Source organism: Gopherus flavomarginatus, chromosome 1, assembly GCF_025201925.1.
Source record: "Gopherus flavomarginatus isolate rGopFla2 chromosome 1, rGopFla2.mat.asm, whole genome shotgun sequence".
In the NCBI taxonomy this organism is placed as follows: domain Eukaryota; kingdom Metazoa; phylum Chordata; order Testudines; family Testudinidae; genus Gopherus; species Gopherus flavomarginatus.
This window is the reverse complement of record NC_066617.1, coordinates 177,129,168-177,149,858: the sequence shown is the minus strand read 5'-3', so window position 1 is coordinate 177,149,858 and position 20,691 is coordinate 177,129,168. Positions and strand designations below refer to the sequence as shown.

Below are 20,691 nucleotides of genomic sequence, written 5' to 3'. Positions count from 1 at the left end.
TGAAAAATAGCATATACGGTGGGTCTGCCATGAGAGTTGCTATTTCTCCTGCCTGTCTGGTGGAGGTGATTGCTACTAAGAATGTAGTTTTCATAGAGAGGTGTAAGAGGGAGCAAGTGGCTAGGGGCTCGAATGGTTGTTGAGTTAAGCAGGGTAATACTAAGTGAAGGTCCCACGGAGGATTAGGAGGTTTAATGTCCAGGTACAGTGATTTTAGTCCTTTAAGAAAATGCTTGGTGATTAGATGAGCAAAAGCAGAGGTATCTTTGATCTTGTCATGAAAAGCTGTAATAGCAGCTAAGTGGACTTTGACAGAGCTGAAAGAAAGGTCCAATTGGTTGATGTTTAATAGGTAGTCAAGTATGAATGGAAGATGTGCAGAAGTAGGAGGAGGTTGTTTAGATTCACACAATGGTGCTCAACAACACTTCCACTTTTGGAGATAAATGATTCAATAGACTATGTTCTGCTATGTAGGAGCACTCTTTGAACCCGCTCAGAGCATGCTAGTTCATTTTGGGACAACCATGTAGGAACCAAGGTTTGAGATGAAGCATGGACAGGTTGGGGTGAAGAAATCAGCTGTGTTGCTATGATAAAAGGTTCAGAGTGAGGGGCAATGAAATTGGTGGGCGAAGTAAAATTCTGGAGAGGAATGGAAACCATGGTTATCTGGGCCACAACAGGGCAAATCAGAATTACCATGGCAAAATCTGTTCATATCTTTGTCAGAACTCTGGGGAGGACAGGTATGGGGGAAATGCAGATAGTAAGTCCCGGTCCCATGAGATCATGAATGCGTCTCCTAGGGAATGTTTGCTCAGTCCCTCTCCGGAGCAAATTCAGGATATTGTGTTTTTCCACAGTTGCGAAAAGGTTTATGGTTGGGTATCCCCAAATGTGGAATGTGTTGCAGATGATTGTGTTATTTATCTCCCATTCGTGATCGCAGGGAAAGCATCTGCTTAATTCGTCCGCTGTGGTATTCATAGCTCTGGGAAATGAGTGTCTGATATCTGGAGGTTGTTTGCAAGGCAACAATTCCAGAGATTCATAGCTTCTGTGCAGAGTGAGTGAGAGCGAGCTCCTCCCTGCCTGTTTACATAGAACATGCAAGAGATGTTGTCTGTCATTATCCATACACGTTGGTTGCGGATCAATGGGAGGAAGCGACGGCAGGCATTGCGTATGGCTTGAAGTTCTAGGATGTTTATGTGTAGGGAGGTTTCGGTTGAAGACCACAGCCCCTGGGCTAGGTGGTGGGACATGTGTGCACCCCACTCTGTGAGGGATGCATTGGTAGTCATTATGAGGGATGGAGCATCCTGTAGAATGGGGACTCCAGAGCAAAGGTTCACCATAGGAGAGACTGACTCTGAAGGGTATGGATAGAGGCTTGTTTAGAGCGTGTACATTCGGTCTGTAAACCATGGCCAACCAAGCTTGGAAGCACTTCATGTATAGTTATTCATTTTTGGACAGGTACGTGCACGAGGTTGTGTGACCTAATAGTTGCAGATAGTCTCAAGCAGTGACCCGAGGACTGTTGTGAAGTTTTGTGGCTAGTAGTTTTATGGTGTTGAAGTGGTCAGGAGGGAGAGATGCTAATACCATCCAGGAATCAAGGGGTGCTCCTATGAACTCCAGGTGCTGGGTAGGAGATAACATGGATTTGTTTTTGCTTATTTGTAGGCCAAAGGAGAGAAAGCAAGCGATGGTGAGCTGCGTGAATCAAAGTGCTTCATTGAGCATTAAAAGCAAAGAGTCCTGTGGTACTTTATAGACTAACAGACGTATTGGAGCATGAGCTTTCGTGGGTGAATACCCACTTCGTTGGATGCATGCAAGGTGCCACAGGACTCTTTGCTGCTTTTACAGATCCAGACTAACATGGCTACCCCTCTGATACTTGACATCATTGAGCATTAAGGCCCTGAGGAGACAATCGTCGAGGTAAGGAAATATTATGACCCCTTGTCTCCTGAGATAGGCAGTGACTATGGCTAGGAGCTTGGAAAAAACACTCGGAGTGGTGGGAATCAGTGGATAGGCTGAAGACTAGCACCCTGTATTGAAAATGTGTTGAGCCAAGGGTAAAACGAAGGAAACATCTGTGGGCTAGATTTATAGTCACATGAAAATAGGCATTACATAAGTCGATGGCTGAAAACCAATCGCCCTGCTCCAATGCTGGGACTGTAGTGGTGAGGGTAACCATTTTGAACTTTTGCTTTTTGACAAATTTGTTGAGCTTCCTGAGGTTGAGGATTGGTTGCCATCCCCCAGTTTTCTTTTCTGTTAAGAAATAATGGGACTAAAACCATTTTCCTCTGTGTTGTTCGGACACGAGTTCCACTTTTCCTAATAGAAGGAGGTATTGTAGTTCTTGGAGGAGCAGTTGCTCATAAGGGGGGTCCCTGAAGAAGGATGCGGAGGGTGGGTGGGTGGGAGGCAAGGATATGAAAGGAATGGAACAGCCAATTGTGATGGCCTCTATAACCCACTTGTCGGTGGTAATGTTTTGCCACTGATGGGAGAATGGCTGTAGGTGGTGTCCAAAAATAGGGGACATGGGGTGTAAGTGCTGAAGTGGGAATATTGTTTTCTATACCCTTGACCAAGGCTTCAAATCTGCTTATTAGCCAAAGGGGATTGAGACGCTGCCAAAGAATTGTGGCGACGCCAATACCTGGGTCTCTGGCACTGCTGTTGTTGCTCATGTGACAAATGGAATTGCTGGGTGTGTGTGGGCTAGAGTGGGCACTGGTAAGGTTGATATCTATATTGTTGCCTTCTGGTCATAGGGGTTTGAATGCCCAGGGACCGGAGAGTTGCCCTTGAGTCCTTCATGGAGTGAAGTATGTTGTTCATCATGGAGGCAAAGAGTTTGTCGCCATCAAAGGGAAGATCTTCAGTAGTACTCTGGACCTCTCGATGAAAGGAAGAGGAGGAGAGTCATGACTCTTGGTGCATGACAACTGCTGTAACAGTAGATCTTGCTGCAGTTTGAGCCGCGAGAGGATTTGTCCCTTGGAAACTAGAGCCACAAATTGTTGTTTCTCCTCTTCCAAAATGTCATCAATAAAGTCCAAGAATTTGTTGTAATTTTTGGTCATATTTTGCTAGAACAGCAGTATAATACCAATGCAAAATTGTAACGTCGAAGATGCGTATACTTTATGTCTGAGCAGATCTAATCGCTTACTGTCCTTTTCGGATGGGGTGGAGCAGTTAAACTGGGGCGTGGTCTTTTGGTTGACTGCGAATACTATCAGCGAGTTTGGTGCTGGGTAAGTGAAAAGGAATTCAGAGCCCTTGGAAGCGATTAAATACTTGCGGTCCGCTTGCTTACAAGTTGGTAGGCTTGCAGCAGGAGTCTGCCAGATGGCCTTAGCACGTTCCAAAAGGGCTGCATTGATCGGTAATGCAATCCTAGAGGAAGGAGAGGGTTGCAGGATGTCTGTTAACTCATGCTGCTGTTCAGGAACCTCCTGCAAGCTAATTCTTAACTCACTTGCATCTCTTGAAAAGATCTTGAAATTTTGAGAAGTCATCAGAAGATGACAGGGAGGAGGCACTGGGGCTTCATCAGGTGTAACAAGTGAGTTTACTGGGTTGGAGGCAAGTCGTGACTGATCCTGCAGTTGTGATGGTGCTGCAGGTCCCTTACATCGGTGGCAGGTGTCGCGCCTGGCTGTGATGGTATCCTTGAGACCACACTTGTTATAAGATGCCCACTGTGGTAGAAAGGACATGGGTGGTGCCATCCAGGGGTTCACACACCATGGGGCAGGATCCTGAGAGTAGGACGAGGTAATTTTTCTATGACCTCTATTGATTGGGGTCTGAGGATGGGAGATTTCATATGGTGAAAACTCCCCCTGCAGACCAGCTTCCTTATCACTGGAGGAAGACTGTACAGACTCTGACTAAGCATTTGGAGAGAAGTAGGCATTAAGTAGGGGTGACTGCAGGATAGGTGACACCAGCAGATCCCTTGACTGTAAATTGCGGTGCTGGAGCTCCTCTGTGAGGTGAATGCTGTGCAAGAGGAATCTGCTGTGAAGAAAGGTTCCTCTGCACTGGTGTCCTGAGCATTGTTTCATTGCCAGTCAGCTCAGCGGTAGACAGTGCCAGGAGAGCAAGAATAGCCTGCAGGGGGTCAGGCATGTCAGCATGTGAAGCGGTGCTGAACGGTGCCATGAGAGAGGCAGGCAACTGGAAGCCTGAAGCCTTGCCACCGGAGCTTGTGCTACCATCACAGCCACAGGTGGGTTTCACGCAGCGCTAGAGGAGCCCAGCGTGTCAAAAGAGCTCAGCCAGGGAAGTGCTGTTAGGGAGGCTGTAGACCTGCCTGGAGAAGTCTTGTCCCATGAAGAACTCTTTGCGGGTGAGAGAGGATGCCTTTTTTTGCAGTCTTCTTGTCTTTCTTTGAGACAGGGGGGGCTGTGGCCTGCAGCTGAGTCGCACCTGGGTCTGAGGCTGACCCTAGATTTTTCTGAAGGAGGAGCAGTTTTAATCTCAGCTCCTAGTCCTTACATGCCCTGGATTTAAGTTTGCTGCATTGGGCACATTTTGAGGGGCTGTTGGACTCCCCCAAACATTTTATACATTTTGAATGGCCATCCAAAAGAGGGATGGCATCATTGCAATTAGAGCAGTGCTTAAACCCTGGGGAGCCGGGCATGTCGGAAGCGGTTGCCTCTGACAGGAACAAAATTTTTTTTTTGTAGTTTTAGAGTAAAGACACGAAAATATTATCTAATTACGACTGGTAAACTAATTAACAGGGAAGGAATATGAACGAAGGAAGAGAAAAGTCTCTAACAAGTCTGCTGAGGTCCATCTCAGGCCAGGGATGGTAGAGAAGGAATGGAGGAGACCAGTCGTACACTATTAAGGTACACTCAGAGCGTGCGTGCATGACCGGTATGAGTACTGCTGTAAAAATCTCTGAGCGAAGGTCCAGAGATGCTCCAACACCACCTGGAGTGGAGCACCCACAGGGGACACCTCTCAAAGAAGAACCCAAAGATTTATGGTGATCTGCTACTGAATCTGTCTTCATATTATTTTCTGCCTATCTATTGCTCTTTAACAAAGCCAAGAGAAATATATTTTTACCAGTTGAAGGAACACCATGAGTGAACTCTTGAGTATTAATAAAAAAAAAAAAATTGGCAGAAGGGATGGATCTTTCTCCTCGTTTAACCTATCAAAATTAAGGGCTTTTAGCAGCACAGAACAAAGTTTGAATATCATTGCTATAAGATATAGTGTCTGTCATGGTATAATCCGCCACTCTAAACCTTAGCGTCTAAAAGATGGGGTACCAGCATGAATTCATCTAAGCTCAATTACCAGCTCAGCACTTGTAGTGCTGCTACCAACCAGGAATTCCAGTGCCTGGTATGCTCTGGTCCCCCCAAAACCTTGCCCTGGGACCCCCAAGACCCAGTCCCTCTGGATCTTAACACAAGGAAAGTAAACCCTTTCCCTCACCATTGCCTCTCCCAGGCTTCCCCTCCCTAGGTTACCCTGGAAGATCACTGTGATTCAAATTCCTTGAATCTTAAAACAGAGAGGAAAATTCACCTTCCCCCCTCCTTCTCTCTCCCCCTCCCAGACTCTCCCTGAGAGAGAAAGTAATCCTAACATAGAGAGAAATTAACCTCTCCCCACCAATTCCCTGGTGACTCCAGACCCAGTCCCCTGGGGTCTCATGAGAATAAAAAACAATCAGGTTCTTAAACAAGAAAAGCTTTTAATTAAAGAAAGAAAAAAAACAGTAAAAATTATCTTTGTAAATTTAAGATGGAATATGTTACAGGGTCTTTCAGCTATAGATACTGGGAATACCCTCCCAGCCTAAGTATACAAGTACAAATTAAAATCCTTTCAGCAAAATACAAATTTGAACTCCTTCCAGCCAAATACACATTTGCAAATAAAGAAAACAAACATAAGCCTAACTCGCCTTATCTACCTAGTACTTACTATTCTGGACATATAAGAGACTGTATCAGAGAGATTGGAGAGAAACCTGGTTGCATGTCTGGTCCCTCTGAGCCCCCAGAGTGAATCACCACCAACACTAAACAGCACACACAAAGACTTCCCTCCCTCAAGATTTGAAAGTATCCTGTCCCCTGATTGGTCCTCTGGTCAGGTGACAGCCAGGCTCACTGAACTTGTTAACCCTTTACAGGCAAAAGAGATATAAAGCACTTTTGTTCTATTAACCTTTAGCTATCTGTTTATGACAGTGTCCAAGAGGTTTTCAAGATTTAAAATACAAACTAGACATTCATATGTATAACATTGATGGTCACAAACCATCCTGCTTCAGGATAAACCAACCAGCAAAATGTTTTTGGAAGAAATTTCCTCTATGAGCCATTTATTCTGTAATTGTCCTTCATGGGGATTCCTGTACCTTCCAACTACCAATGTCAAAGACAGAATATCAGACCAGATGGACCAACATGGCAATGTTGGTGTTCCAATCTAATCTCTTAATCTGGAAGTGGATAAGCCTGGGGGAAGTGGGCAGAGATCAGGAAATCCAGAGACATTCATAATGAAGAATCATCACTTCAGGTTGGATAGGTTTAGGATACGTGGAGGTAAAGAAGGTACATAGTCTCACAACTCTGGTGAGCCTTGGAATGAGGGAGGCAGAAGTGCCTGGATGGATGGGTGACCCCTACATGCTGATCCTCCAAGAGGCATGCTGCCAGTGACTAAATCCACCCATGCAGCCACTGAAAGAGCTTCAATGTGAGTTAATGCTGCTCCACCTTCACCTTCCCTGGTCCCAAAGCCCTATCACATTCTAACTTGGAGCCTTGAAGAAAGATCCTCTATGGGGTCTCACAAGGGAAGGGGTAATGTTGGGGAGCTCACCAAGGACAGGAAAATTTACATTCTCAGGGAAAATAAAAATAATATCTCGATTGCACAGATAGGCCTCAGAGTACAGGGTAACTATATTAGGCTAGATCCATAACTCTGGATAAGAATATCCTGGACATGCAACATCTGATCATTTTGTAAAGGATTTAGGAGAACCATTATTTTATTGAACTTAAATTTTAAAATCAATAAATACAAGGGAGCAATTTCTGGCTTAAGACAAAGAGAGATATGATGCTGAAGGCAGAATTTGACCTTCAGTTCAAAAAAGTGTTGCTATAAATAATCTATATAATGATGGAAATTCAGAATTGCAAACAAATACAATTGACAGATTACATGAAGGAGAGTGTGTAGGGCATGTTCTGCAAAATTTCTGAGTGCTTATAAATGAGAAGGAGCTAGGAGTGATGGAAATTGTAATCCTTTTACCTGTATACCAGGTGTAGTATTCAAAAGTTATTTTAAAACATAAGAAGTAAAGCAATACACTTTAGTTTTTAGCTTTAAAGATTAATATCACAATCACTTTAAAAATAATTTGGTACCTCTGAGCACACAGTTTTTTCTATATTAACTTCTGACCTTAAAAACTCTATTAAAGTATATATGAATTTAAGTAATTCTAAGCATGGCAGCAGTCATAAAAGAATTAGCAGACACCCATTTTAAGCAGCAATTTTGCATATATTTAAATTACTCTGCTGTGAATATTATAATTCATAAAAACATATCTGTTATTCTACAAGGACATAGGATATTATATTCACTTCTCGATTATTCATGAAGGAGGTTTTCTATTTGCTCAGTTCCAGTGTTCACTTAGGACAACTTACTGCGATACTGTGGACAAGGCCCAAGTTATGCTGCTCCAGCTACTTGAATACATCATGCTGCACCAATGGGAGACTACGAGAGTCGACTGGAGAGTGCTTTGCAGTCGATTTAGTGGGTCTTCATCAGACCCACTAAATTGACCCCCGCTGCATCGATCACAGAAATGTTTATCTCCAGTAAATGTAGAAATGGCCTTAATATCTATCTGTGAATATCTATCACAACTACTAGAAACTTAACAACTGCTCAAATTAGCAATACACAGCAATTCAGTTTTCACCTAGCCAATGTTTTCCATTTCTTCAAGCTACAACCACATAAATCCTTTGGGAAAAGAGAAGCTATCAGAATTCTCAGTGACCTTTGTCAGATTCCCAAGAAAGATCATAGCACATCTTAAAAATAATGTGAACCCCAAATATTTTCAATTAATTCATATGTAAACTCTTTGTATCAGAGAAATACTGCCAATTCCTAAGACTGACATAGAAGCAATTCCTCTGTGAATTAAAAAATGAGCTACAAAATTGAGAGTGGGAAGGGGACTTACATGAGCAGCCAAAACAGACATTTTCTGATGGTTATTGTGTAAGTCATCTTTGTTGTTTCTTCCTGCTTGTATTTTAGATATATTGTTGTTGGAACAATTGAAGCTTTCAAGAATGCATATGAAAAACCCATTGCTATTTAAAGGAAATGGTATCAGATCTTGCTTGTCTTATGCACAGAAGTAATCCTGTTGACTTTAATGGGACTCATCATTTGACTGAATTAAAAAAGGTATTTGGCTCATATTGTAGCTTTCTTATCAGGATCTGAGCCTATTTATTTTGTCCATAATTTCCAAAGAAAACCTTCAGAATTTAGGATTCAGGCTATATGAGACTGCAAACAAAGTGTACAATACTGAGATATGTATTAACAGACTAAGAATCTTGTCTAAGAATACAAAGGACTGGAAAAGCCTGAAAAATGTAATCCATTATTTTGAAAACAGGCTGAGAATAAGAAATGTTACATTGCTTGGAGTCCCTGAGGGCAGACACCAGCAGCACTTTTAAAGAGCAGATTATTAAGGTGCTGAGGATGGACAACTTTATTTCCTTCTAGAATGTGTTGCAAAAAAGAAAACCCCACAAAGAATTAAACAAAAGACTTGAGCCTGCATACAAAACATCGGTGCTCTATATCTCCGTTTCAGAAGTCAACATAGCACATGCATCATATACAGCAATTAAAAGATAATACCACCTAATATGAAAAAAAAATGGCACACAAGGCAAGAGATAGCTAAACTTAGGGCATCCTTAGGATAAGGACCCAACATAGAAAAAGGACTTAATTGCTTCAGTATACTGTTTCTTAATTAAAAGAAAAACTGAAAAATGACAGATGTGCTGTTAAGAATATTGGACAGGTGGAAAGAACAATACACCATTTGAAGTTCAGCCTCCAATATTTCTCAGGTGGTTACACTAAAAAAAGCACACCCTTCTTTCCCCTCCCAGTCTGGCCACATTGTCTCCAAGCATGCCAGCCATCTGCAAAGTTCTGAGGCCTTGTGCCCTACAAAGCACCCTGCGTCTCTTGTCATGTCTATCTATATTAACAATACCATGCAATTGTGTAAAACATTTTTAATCAAAAGTTCAGTATCCTAGATAATGTCATATAGGAAAAAGCCACTTCACATAAATATATAAATTTTCTAAACTTGGATAGCTTTGTTTTCACTCTTTTACAATATTTTAATAGGCTTTCAGAATTAACATTTGGAATCATGCTATCAGACAGTGGAATCAAAAATGCCACTTTCATCAAATAAATTGTTTCAAACTACTGTAACAAATGGGTAAATTATTTTTTCTATGAAATTTAAAGAAAGCTTGGTCCTGATTTAAAAACAGAAAATATATTCATAACTGAATTACAAACCTCCAAATACAGACTTATGAGAAATCCTGACAGACCATTACCTATAGCAGCTGATGGTACTGTAATATGTGCACATTTACTTGGGACTCTTAGTGTTAACTACAATTCAGATTCTTTCGTTCACTATCCTAAAATCTTTTCCATTAGTACATACTTCAGGAAAGTATCCAGTTAGCAGAACTAGTCCATTCTATTGTTGAAATGCCAGAGTGCTGAATAAATAAGGACAACAAAAGCAAAACAAGAACTTGACTTACCCCATTTAAAGGATAGGTTTTCCATCCTAGTTCTCCAATTGCAGCTGTAGTATCAAGCAACACCACTAGAAATAAAAATATGTGTATATTTTAGATATTTATTTGTTCTAGACATAGAAATAGAGTACTATAATTTAAATACCAGGCCTGCATTAAATTGGCTAATTCTACCTGTACAACACTAGTTTAATCCCACTGATGTCAATGTGGTTGCTTGGCTGTAACTACTAGTAGAATTTTAGCTTTGTGTTTACCTTTCATAGTTAAATTTCTGAAGATATAACTAATTATATGAAAATTCAGTCTTTTCCTACAGTGTAATTTAAAAGAGTATTACTCCATTGTGGTTTCCAGCGGTTATAACCAGATATGCCTGAATGAGGAAACCCAGTTCCAGACTCTAATCCCACCTGGAAATTTGGGAAAGTTTTCATTCAAATATGTTTCTGGATTCAAGTTTTGTGAACTTTAAAAATGAAGAAAAGCAGAGTTTATGTCATTTCCACATTTTAAAGTGGAATGTAATTGGGGTAAAATGCTAAGAAATAATACCACCATTTAGCTCTAACATAGCACTTTTCATTGGTACATCTCAAAAGCACTTTATAAAGTTCATTATCTCCATTCTACATGTCATCATTTGTAACTGAATCTGTAGAACAAACAACCAACCACCAACTAGAAATTCTGACTATAATTAGTTTTGCTAGTCTATTTGGATTAAGTGCCAAACGATACAATCATTTCTAAAATGTTGTATATTGTGAATCGTTTGCAATTTTCATGTATAATTTTTATTATAAGACAAGGGGTTTGGATATCATTAACTGACAAAGGTAATAAAAACCATTCTTTTCTAAAAGATGTTTGGGTTTGTGTGTATTCAAATAAAAAAGCATAGCAAACTGGGTTTCTTTCCTGTCTTAATTATGCAAAAACCATACCACACACAATTCAGAACTTGTAAAACTGTCGGTAAATTCAGTATCTTGTGATGTGCCGGACTGCACCTGTACTAATCTAACAGTTATGTTTGACCTTATGGTCCCATATCAGAATCATAAGCTAAGCCCAAGATATAAAGTTCACTGTTGACTAGCATGGTTAATTCTATTTCCCCAGTTATGTTTTTTTAAAAAAAAAAAAACACAAGTATCAACCAGGTTTCTCAGAAGAATATTTTTTAAGTTGCATCCTACAGTTCTCTCTCTCTCACACACACACACAGATATAGTGAACAGCCAACCTAGCTCTTTCACAAGTACCATTTTACTTTTCAACAGCAAGATCAAAGTTGAGGTACTTATAGGATATAGTCCTGGTAATATCGGGTTTGTATTACTTCCATCACACAAGAAGGTAAGAGTTACTCTTGTTGCTACACCCATGGTTCAGAGCAGATGAAGTTCACACCTCTGAACAGCTAGCCAGGAAATGAACTATGCACCACTCATGTCTTATTTGCTTGTGGTAACAAATCCATGGTTCTCATGATTTTCCAGCTGTTCTAAAGGGACAGTCCCTACCTCAAGCAGCTCACAGACTAAGCAGATACAAAGAGTCAGCAAGAGGGAGTAACCTTTACTTCAGCTGGACAATACCCTTGAGTTTGAACTGCTTTCTTGAGTAATGGTTTCTGGGATAAAACAAAGCTATACATGTAATGAGTATTAACTTTTCAAAACTAGAGTATATTCATCATTGAAATGATAATAAAATTTAGATTTACATCTTTGTAAGAAAGATACATTTGTTTTTACAATAATCACCATCACACAATTGAGTTCTGATTAACAAAAAAAACCCAATCCCCACCCCACCAAAACCACACAACTTTCTGTCATGGGCACAAACTAAATAAGGTGTGAGCTCCCGCAGCAGAACCTGCAGTACTAATTAAATAGTAATCCCTCAGAGGCTCTAGAAAGGTCCCAAACCATCACTCAGTGAATTCAAAAAGAATTGGATGAGGCTCAAAACTACTAGCGAGAGTTACATACACACAAAATCGGCGTTAACTTTATATATCATCAGTGAAAAAGGACCAACAAAGTCAGGAAAAAAAATTGTCAAACAGAAAAGGAAAAAATATAAACATGTAGTAGACAACAGTACTAGACTATCACTAGTATAGTAAAATAAAGAAAAAACAAAACTAGGATATAAACAAACACTGAAAAGTTTTTTTTGAAAAAATTACCAATTACAAATACAAAAAGCTGTAGAGGTATTGGTAAGTCAAACTTAATGTTTTAGTTATTTTCCCTATATGATGATGTCAGAGTATTTAACCCTTAGCAGTCCATTAGCTTATCCCCAATATCACTAAACATGTGGATGGTCCATTTTGCCATCTGCTTCCCAAGTGGAAACTTTTGTGGCACTGTCTGCCAGGAAGGCCCTCTGAAGGGCTAGGATCTATGCAAAGAAGGAGTGGGAAGAGAACGCACATTTACCTATTTGTCTAATTTTTTTTCTAACTCAATTTCGCTCAGTTTTCCTTAACTTTGACAAATTAAACCTTTTCCTTTGTTTGCCTGTATCAAATGCAGTCAGATTATGATCACTGGTCCATAGGTAACCACCAACTTCCAGTCCACCAATGAATTCATTTTCAGCCAGTCATGAGGTCCAAAATAGATTTTCATTGTACTGGGGGCAGTACTTTACCTACTATCAGCTGCATGAGATCTCCAGCATGGGTCTTGGCAGTGGAAGTCCCCCATAATATATTTTTTCTTTCCATACATTCCAGGCAGGTACTTAAGGAGTAACTCATCCTGTTCTCTGGTTTGGTTGTTTGTTACAAACACCTATCAGTACCCTCTTCCTGGACTGTGTTAGTTAGCACATTGATCCATATGCATTCAAAATCCTCTGGTTCTGAATTACTGATAATGGTGTATTTAATGTAGAGTGTCTCATAATCTTTTACCAACTCTAAACAGGTTACATAACCAATGATTTTAATTTCAATCATGCAGGTCATCTCACCAGGTTTCAGTAATGCCAATTACATCTTTAATGAAAATTTTCAATCCTTCTTGCTTGTTACTCAGACTCCTAGCACTGGTATAGAGGAAACTGAAAAATTTCTTATATTTTCTTTCCACACAAGTAGACTCTGTTCATGACACCAATTTTGAGTTTGTACTTCATTTACCTCATAGCACATATCTATTTTGAGGTTTAATGCCCTCATGGCTACTCTGGTTAACCTTAAAATTAGAATATTCGCCCTTAGCCTGAGATACATGTGCCATCATCTATCCTACTGGAATATGTCTTGGTTTTCCCCAAACCAAAGCCTTCAGTTTCATACCAGTCACACAGCCAATGGTTCACCTCCAGTATTTACTGTCTTTTATTTTCTCTTACTTGTGGGACCTGAAGAATCACTAAGAAATCATTTGGACTTTCCTCTTCTTCAGCTCCCTTTCAAGATTACTGAAGTCTTCTATAACCTGTGTAGTTCCAGGTCACTTGTCCCAAATAGGTATCAGCAGTCGAATTTATCAGAAAACTTCATAATTCCATCCAATCTTCCAGTTACATGTTGCATTTTTGCTCCATGAGAACATAAGGACAACAGCATTGCGTTATGTCCCTTACCGAATTGTTGTCCACTTATCTTAAAATAGATTTACCAAATGACAAGTATTTACTTTCTCAGGGTGGCTGAAGAATCTCTCCCCGGCTGCATGGTTTGTATCACAAAGACACCCACTGAATATGTTCCCTGTAGCCAGGGGCGGCTCTAGAGAAACCACCCCAAGCAGGGCAGGCAGGCTGCCTCTGTCAGTTTGCCTGCAGGAGGTCCGCTGAAGCTGCAGGACCAATGGACCCTCCGCATGCATGCTGCTGGAGGCAGCCTGCCTGCTGCCCTCGTGGCGACCAGCAGAGTGCCCCCCGTGGCTTGCCGCCCCAAGCATGTGCATGGTGTGCTGGGGCCTGGAGCCACCCTTGCCAGTAGCTTTCTGTCCTCTTCACTCAGAGAAGTTCCTTAGTAGTAGACTCGTTAAGTATCAGATAACAATTCCACACTTCTGGCTGGGTTGAGCTCCTCCTGGTTCTCTTTCCCCTTTTGGAAATAAGTCACTATTCTGCTTCTTCAATTTCTGTGCTTTGCAGTTCCCTTATCACTGTTTCCCGCTGCCCCTTCCTCCCCCACCCCCAAAATGTGGTATCTGTGGCAATGATTTCAGTGACTGGTTGTTCAAAAAGTCTGTTTTTTTGGATGTTGTGTGGTGTTGAAACTTGCATTTCTAGATCATGTATTTTTCTAGTCCCACCTGCTCATGGTTGCTATGATCATATAGGGGGTTGCATCTTCTCTTCACTCATCCCTCTGGCCAAATCACTTTAAATTTTCTTTGCTGCCAGGGTACCCATGCAATTGTTGGATCAGGGCCCATTTGAAGTACTACAATTTAAGACTTTCACCTTTTAAAATATCCTGCAAAATTGAAGCTCCAAGTGTTGAAGGTCAAGAATTTGGATGGGTTTATGATTTTCAGGAAGGGGCAGCCCTGGCATAAATAAAAGTCTATTATGTTCTAATCGCTACTTTGTAGCTTATTTTTATAATGTATTTAAAAAGTGTATTTGTTAAATAAAAATAGCATATACAAAGGATTTTTTTTTAAATCAGAAAGAGTCAGTTTTAAAGATGAAGTATAGACACCTCAATGGCTTTTTGTTTTGTTTAGTAAAGAGAAGTCTACTGTTGTCTCAACTCTGAGAAGCATACTGGACAGAATTCATGCTTGAGATAGCCTTAGTGATCTAAGTAGAATTGCACCTGAGCCTGACTTAGACCAATATATTTAACCTTTAAATATAAAGGTGAGCGTTCAGAACAGTTTCCCTCTCCCTCAAGAGAGCTGGAGTTCCAAAACAGCCCATCCATCTCCTAGGAAGCTACTCTGCACAGTGGGCTAGTATAGACATTTACCTGGGTGTTAGTTACATAAACCCAATGAGCCTATGATATTAATATTCCTGCTCTATCTGATGCACCCATCTATAATTTTAAAAATCTTCTTTCCCAGCTTCAGGAGCCTGTCCATATGGCCATGCTACTGGTGGCTGCCTTTATGAAGAGGCTCAAGTGGGAGCAGCTGTACCTATGTGACACCTACTGTACCAGCATAACTTTTACCCAGCGCACATCTTTTTCCAAAATCAGAGTTTAAGCTGTTTAATGCTCAAATTCATGCAAATATTCCAAAGATAGGGAAACTACTGATAATTTGATCATCAACATACAATACCAGTCAGTTTAAAGAAATTAGGAGCTTGCCAACCATGCAGTTTTTGTATTTGATTTCATGTGATGCCAACACACCTTGGGTGTCATCTCTGTACATTCATATGGGCCAAAGAAACGTAAGTATGCTTTGAAAGTGTACTTGCTACGCAAAAATCTTTGATAATAAACTTGCACTGAATTCTTTTTGGGTTAATATTTACAATAAGCTTACCAAAGAGTTAGTTTTTTAATCTATAATTTTTATTACTGTGAAAGCTTTTGCCAGAGGAAACCAGTACACATCATGTTTTCAAGAATCACAAATTACTGCCTGCTTTTCCAAAAGACTAATTCATAAGCATAACAAAAGAGTAAAAGAGGATTGCAAAAAATCATATTAACACAGAGACAATCAGCCTGTTAACTTGTGGATTGCATCTGCATTTTCAAGCTTTCCCTGGGGGTATAAAGGAGGAAAAATAAAGTGGGAGAATAAAGTCTTGCTGGGCCTGGCATATGACATTATGGGCATTAGGCCTCACATGGGATGTGGGGCATTAGGCCTCACATGGGATGTAGCTAAATTGCTGCATACCAGAAGATGGGGGAGTTGGTCTGGGAATATCTAGTACATGAACACAAAGAGACCAATTCCTAATCATGTAACAAGCACCCAGATTGGATACCAACAGGATCTGAAGATAGAAACCTCAGCCAGACAGCACAGGACTATCATTTGAGCTAAAAGAGTAATTCCCTTATCCGGTAGAAGTAAATGGTTATCCTTTAGTAGGCTATTCAGGAAATTAAGTTTAGATGAGAAAATATGTTCCCTGAAACAGTGTTTTGTCTTAGTAACAAAAACTGAGTGAATAGCTATGATATTCCTTTGTGACCTTCATAGTGCTGTGTGGATTTCTGTTAATCTAATATAGATCACAAGCCCAGAAAATAATACCACAAAACAGTCTGTGTCTTATGAGTTGTATTTTTCAAAACTTCTGGTTTCCTGCAAGTGATTTAATGAGGTCAATAGCTAAATCTGATATGAACATGGAGTTCAAAATCATTGTAATGAAGCCATGTTCCCTGCAGAAAAAAATTGGTTCTCACCAACTCTAGTTGACTTGCTAATCACTGGTATGTTCATTTCAACAATGGGCTACTGGACAGATTTTTGTAAAGTGAATACGAGTACCTGAATTGTCAGGGTAGTTCATAAATTTGAGTGCACTTCTATTAGGAAAATTACAAACAAGTGAATTATGGACAAAGTTTTTCCAATAAATTTGTAAGGATAAAAATATTCACTGTCTTTGAACTCAATCCAATCCAGTTTGGGTTTGGGAAGGAATGTTCCTTTGGTCAGATAGGCAGAGACCCTGGGAGTTATGCCTTCTTTTGCAGCATGGGTCACTTGCCAGTTTAAACTAGATTAAGTTGTGGATTCTTTGTAACTTTAAGTCTTTAAATCAAGATATGAGGATTCAATATCTCAGCTAGAGATTATGGGTCCATTACAGGAGTTAGTGGGTGAAGTTTGTGACCTGTAATATGCAGGAGGCCAGAGTAGATTATCATGATGGCGTCTTCTGGCCAAAAAGTGTAGGAGATTGGGACATGTTGCTGTGTCACCAGTAGTCAGATTTAACATTCTTCCAGTTGATATTAACTTTGTGTCCTCTCCATTCATATTTGTATTATAATATTTCAAACATTAAAGCCATTTGAATAAAAATTAACATGACATGACTAATTTTTAAAACCATTTTAGTTCTGACAGAAATATAATTGAGAAACCAAACAATATTAAACTTTAATATAAACAGCTAAAATGTGTTTAATGTTTTTCAGAGTGTGTATTCCTGTGTTCTTCCTTTAATTAAAAGCCAAGCAAAAGAATCTGAATTAGTTACATTTATTGACTGACACTTCCAAAGTGGTTGCCTCATCTCCCCTTGGTTTCTAGGGGATCTTCCCTACTCAAGAGAGTGCTTCAGATAACTTCCCACCAAATTCCTTATAGGGATTACAGAAGGAGGCAGTGAATAGCCCAGTGGCTTGCTCTCTCCTTTTTGCACATAACCCCAAAGAGGGCTCTCCAGGGGGTTCCAGGAGGGTGTGAATTGGTGCCACACAGGTGGCTGTTGCCATGACCATATGCATGACTGCAGGGGTCTGTCAGAGTGTCCCCATTCAAGAATGAGCAAATGGTCATGAGCACTTCATGCACATTGAGCTGAGTTGCAATCAAGAGGTCTCCATGCTATTAGTAGGTAACCTGTACTCTCAATGTTACCCACATGTGCCTGACGAAGTGGGTATTCACCCACGAAAGCTTATGCTCCAATACATCTGTTAGTCTATAAGGTGCCATAGGACTCTCTGTTGCTCTTTACAGATCCAGACTAACACGGCTACTCCTCTGATACTCTCAATGTTATAGTAACTGATCAGTAGCTGTAGGCAGCTCTTCAGGTCTGTTTACACTTATCCCTCTGAACTATTTGCACCATCATAGCTCATTTCAATATTTATCCTCTTACACTGGTCTCTTTGGTACCCACACAGATTGCTTTTATTGTAGCAAATAGATTTTAAGTCCATTTCAACTGACCTCTTATAGCCTCCATTTATTGCCAGTGTATATGAAGGCGAATTAATACTATTTAGCTAGTTTTTTGGAGTGTAAAAAACATCTGTCCCCATTTGCATAACCCACATAACTGCCACATGGGAATGCAGGAACATCTCTTACTATTCACAGCCCCAAGATGTCACAATAACCTCAACAGGGAAGGAAGTTGGCAAAGATATGACTCTGAACTCTGTTGAGTGCTGGCCTTGAGATCTGGGTTACTATCCGTATGCTCCAACCCATGAAGATTCAACAGCAACAGGCCTGCTCTTTGCACTACAAGTAGCTCTAAGTGGCCAGAATGCCTACCAGTAGTCCTTTTGGGACACACAAGACAGAACTGTGCATCATGTCACAGTGGCGCTCATGCAGAGTGCAATGGGGTACTGACCTTTTCAATTTTATGTAGTCAAAGATATAATGAATAAAAAATACTCATTTTTCAGTCTATAAACCAGTTTAAGTAGCAAAATTAATCTAGTACCATAAGTAAATAAAAAAATTATGCCTGAAAATTGTAGGCCTTTGATGTTAATGTACAATATAATTTGTCCCTGCTTTACAAGCAGCGAATCTGAGGTATAGATGTGAAGTGACTTGCCCAAGGTTGCATAACCCATTGTGGCAGAGCTGTGATTAGAACCCAGGTTTCCTGATGCTCATTTTAGTGCTTTATCACATTGCCTCCAGCAGTTAAAAATAGAGCCTTCAAAAACGTTTGGATGAACTGGTGCACAAGGGGCAAAGACAGTGTACCCACAGTGACACTGTGTAGAATTGGAGCTACCACTCAGAAGTCACCCAGGAGATGTATGAATGAACCAGGAAATACTAGTATACCTCTTGGAAAGTGAAAGGGTATTAATTACAACCATACCCAGAGTCAGGGCCCTGTTGTGCTATGTTGTGTGTCATCTTATACAAGGACATGTTGTCTTAGCACTTCAGGGAAAAACCAAGCAACATATGAAGGATGGGAGAAGAGGAATACAATCAAAATATATATTTTTCCTGCTTGCTTGAGGAGTTAAAGCTGGCTGGCAAGCATTCATACTGCTGTCAGCAGCATGTACAAGTCAGCAGGCAACAAACATCTACGGGGAGAAGCAAGTGTGGTTTTCAAAGCTACCAGTGTAGTGAGGAAAATAAAGTCATTTTACCTCACATGGCTTCTCTCTGATTTAAAGCAGATATCTGCTTTAAAGAGAGAAGTCTTTGATAAGACTAAGAATGTTTTGTCTCATTTCCATATTTTAAAAACAAATTATGTAAAGACAAGAGAATAAGTTACAGGGAATGAAGATGAAGGAAAAAATAAAGGCAAATGTGATATGTAACAGACCTCAGACCATTTGAGGCAAACGTTAAGAAAATCAGCTATGTAAAATGCTTAGTTTAATATTTTTAATGCAGAGCATTAGGAGCCCACCAAAAACAAATGCAATTGAAACAGCTATGAGAGTTGCTCACTCATGACAGCTAGATCCAGAAAAAGACTAGTCTTATTCTCATAACAATTAAATATTTCCTAACTCATTTTGGGAAATATCCACCTAGCTAGTCAATTTAATGTTTCTCAGCTTTGTAATCCTCATTCACTGAGCCAGTCTGTCACTTTCTGCTAACTCTTTATTTATAATTTACAGTGTCAAGCATCAAGCCTTCACAGCATGTACATTTTATAGGTGCAGGGTCAGGCTGTCAAACTGAAGTACATGCTAATAATTGGTAGCTTTGAAATTCTCATTCTCTTTATGTACCATGTAATGTCAGCATAAGGGCTAAAATTGTTTATATAGACAATCAGATTTGCAATGCTTCCAACATTAATAAATGACAGTTATGTTATTTGTGGAAGATACTATTTTGATGCTCTTACCAAAACCCCAAATTGCCTTGCAGAACTGGACAGCATGAAGTACACAATGCTAACATACGCAGAGTGCGAGCTTTAGCTTTGAATGATATAATGTAAAGACATATACAGGGAGCTAACTTTGAAAAGACTAAGAGTCCATTGTTAACTGAAGAATATTAGAGACCTGAGAATTTCATAGTTCATATAGTCTGCCCACTATTATATCTAGTCTGTTCAGTAAATACCAGATTACTTATGTATAATTATTTTTTCCTATTATTGTAACTAAATATTCCAATAAAAGAAAAAGCTCTTTCTACTGATGTGAAATCTGATACAAAGCATTTAATAGACCCAATTTCCCCATACTACTTTACTACACTTATTTATTTGAGGGGAAATGTGAGGGTGCTGATATGAAGAGGCATTTTCAATCTCTCATATCTTACTCCATTGCTCCTTAATGTCCAGTAGAAAACAAACAAACAGAAGAAATAGTTATACATGCGAGTACTTGTTTTAGTAAGGATCATTTTTACACTACTTACTTATAAGATTTGTAGAAGAGTATTTCTAAGATAACTGAAAATAAACTTTTGTAGCAAGGAGTCTCTTGTAACACATAGGCTGGAAAGGCATTTCTCAGACTTCCATTTACCTGTAATTAATGTGTCTGGGACATGGTGATTATGTAGGGAAAATGAAGCAAAAATATTGCATGATTACTTTTGGAAATGCAATAGTAGTGGTTTGACTTACTTACTTAGTTCAAAACAGGGCTTCAAAAAGGACCACTTCAGACTTAAGTACCTCTTACATAACTCAGTGATGCAAGGGGAATGTCACTGAGGATTGCTGGAGCAGTGCTGAGGAACTTTAAAAGATAATGCCAAAAATAGACTGTATAATACTGCATCAACACTATTAGCTGAGGACTTTGAAACATTTAGATTTTTATCACTATGTTAGCAATTAGAATTAAGAATTTTGTATTACTCTG

General features: G+C 39.8%; 1 protein-coding gene across 6 annotated transcripts in view; it reads right to left on the bottom strand.

Annotated features, from left to right (window-relative positions):
• Positions 1–20,691, bottom strand: part of EPHA6 (EPH receptor A6) — a 917,633-nt gene that overhangs the window by 868,868 nt on the left and 28,074 nt on the right. For all 6 annotated transcript variants that reach the window (XM_050957100.1, XM_050957118.1, XM_050957110.1 and 3 more), the window contains exon 2: positions 9,945–10,009. In XM_050957100.1, coding sequence (XP_050813057.1) covers positions 9,945–10,009 — 65 coding nt within the window. The remainder of the gene's footprint in view (positions 1–9,944; positions 10,010–20,691) is intronic.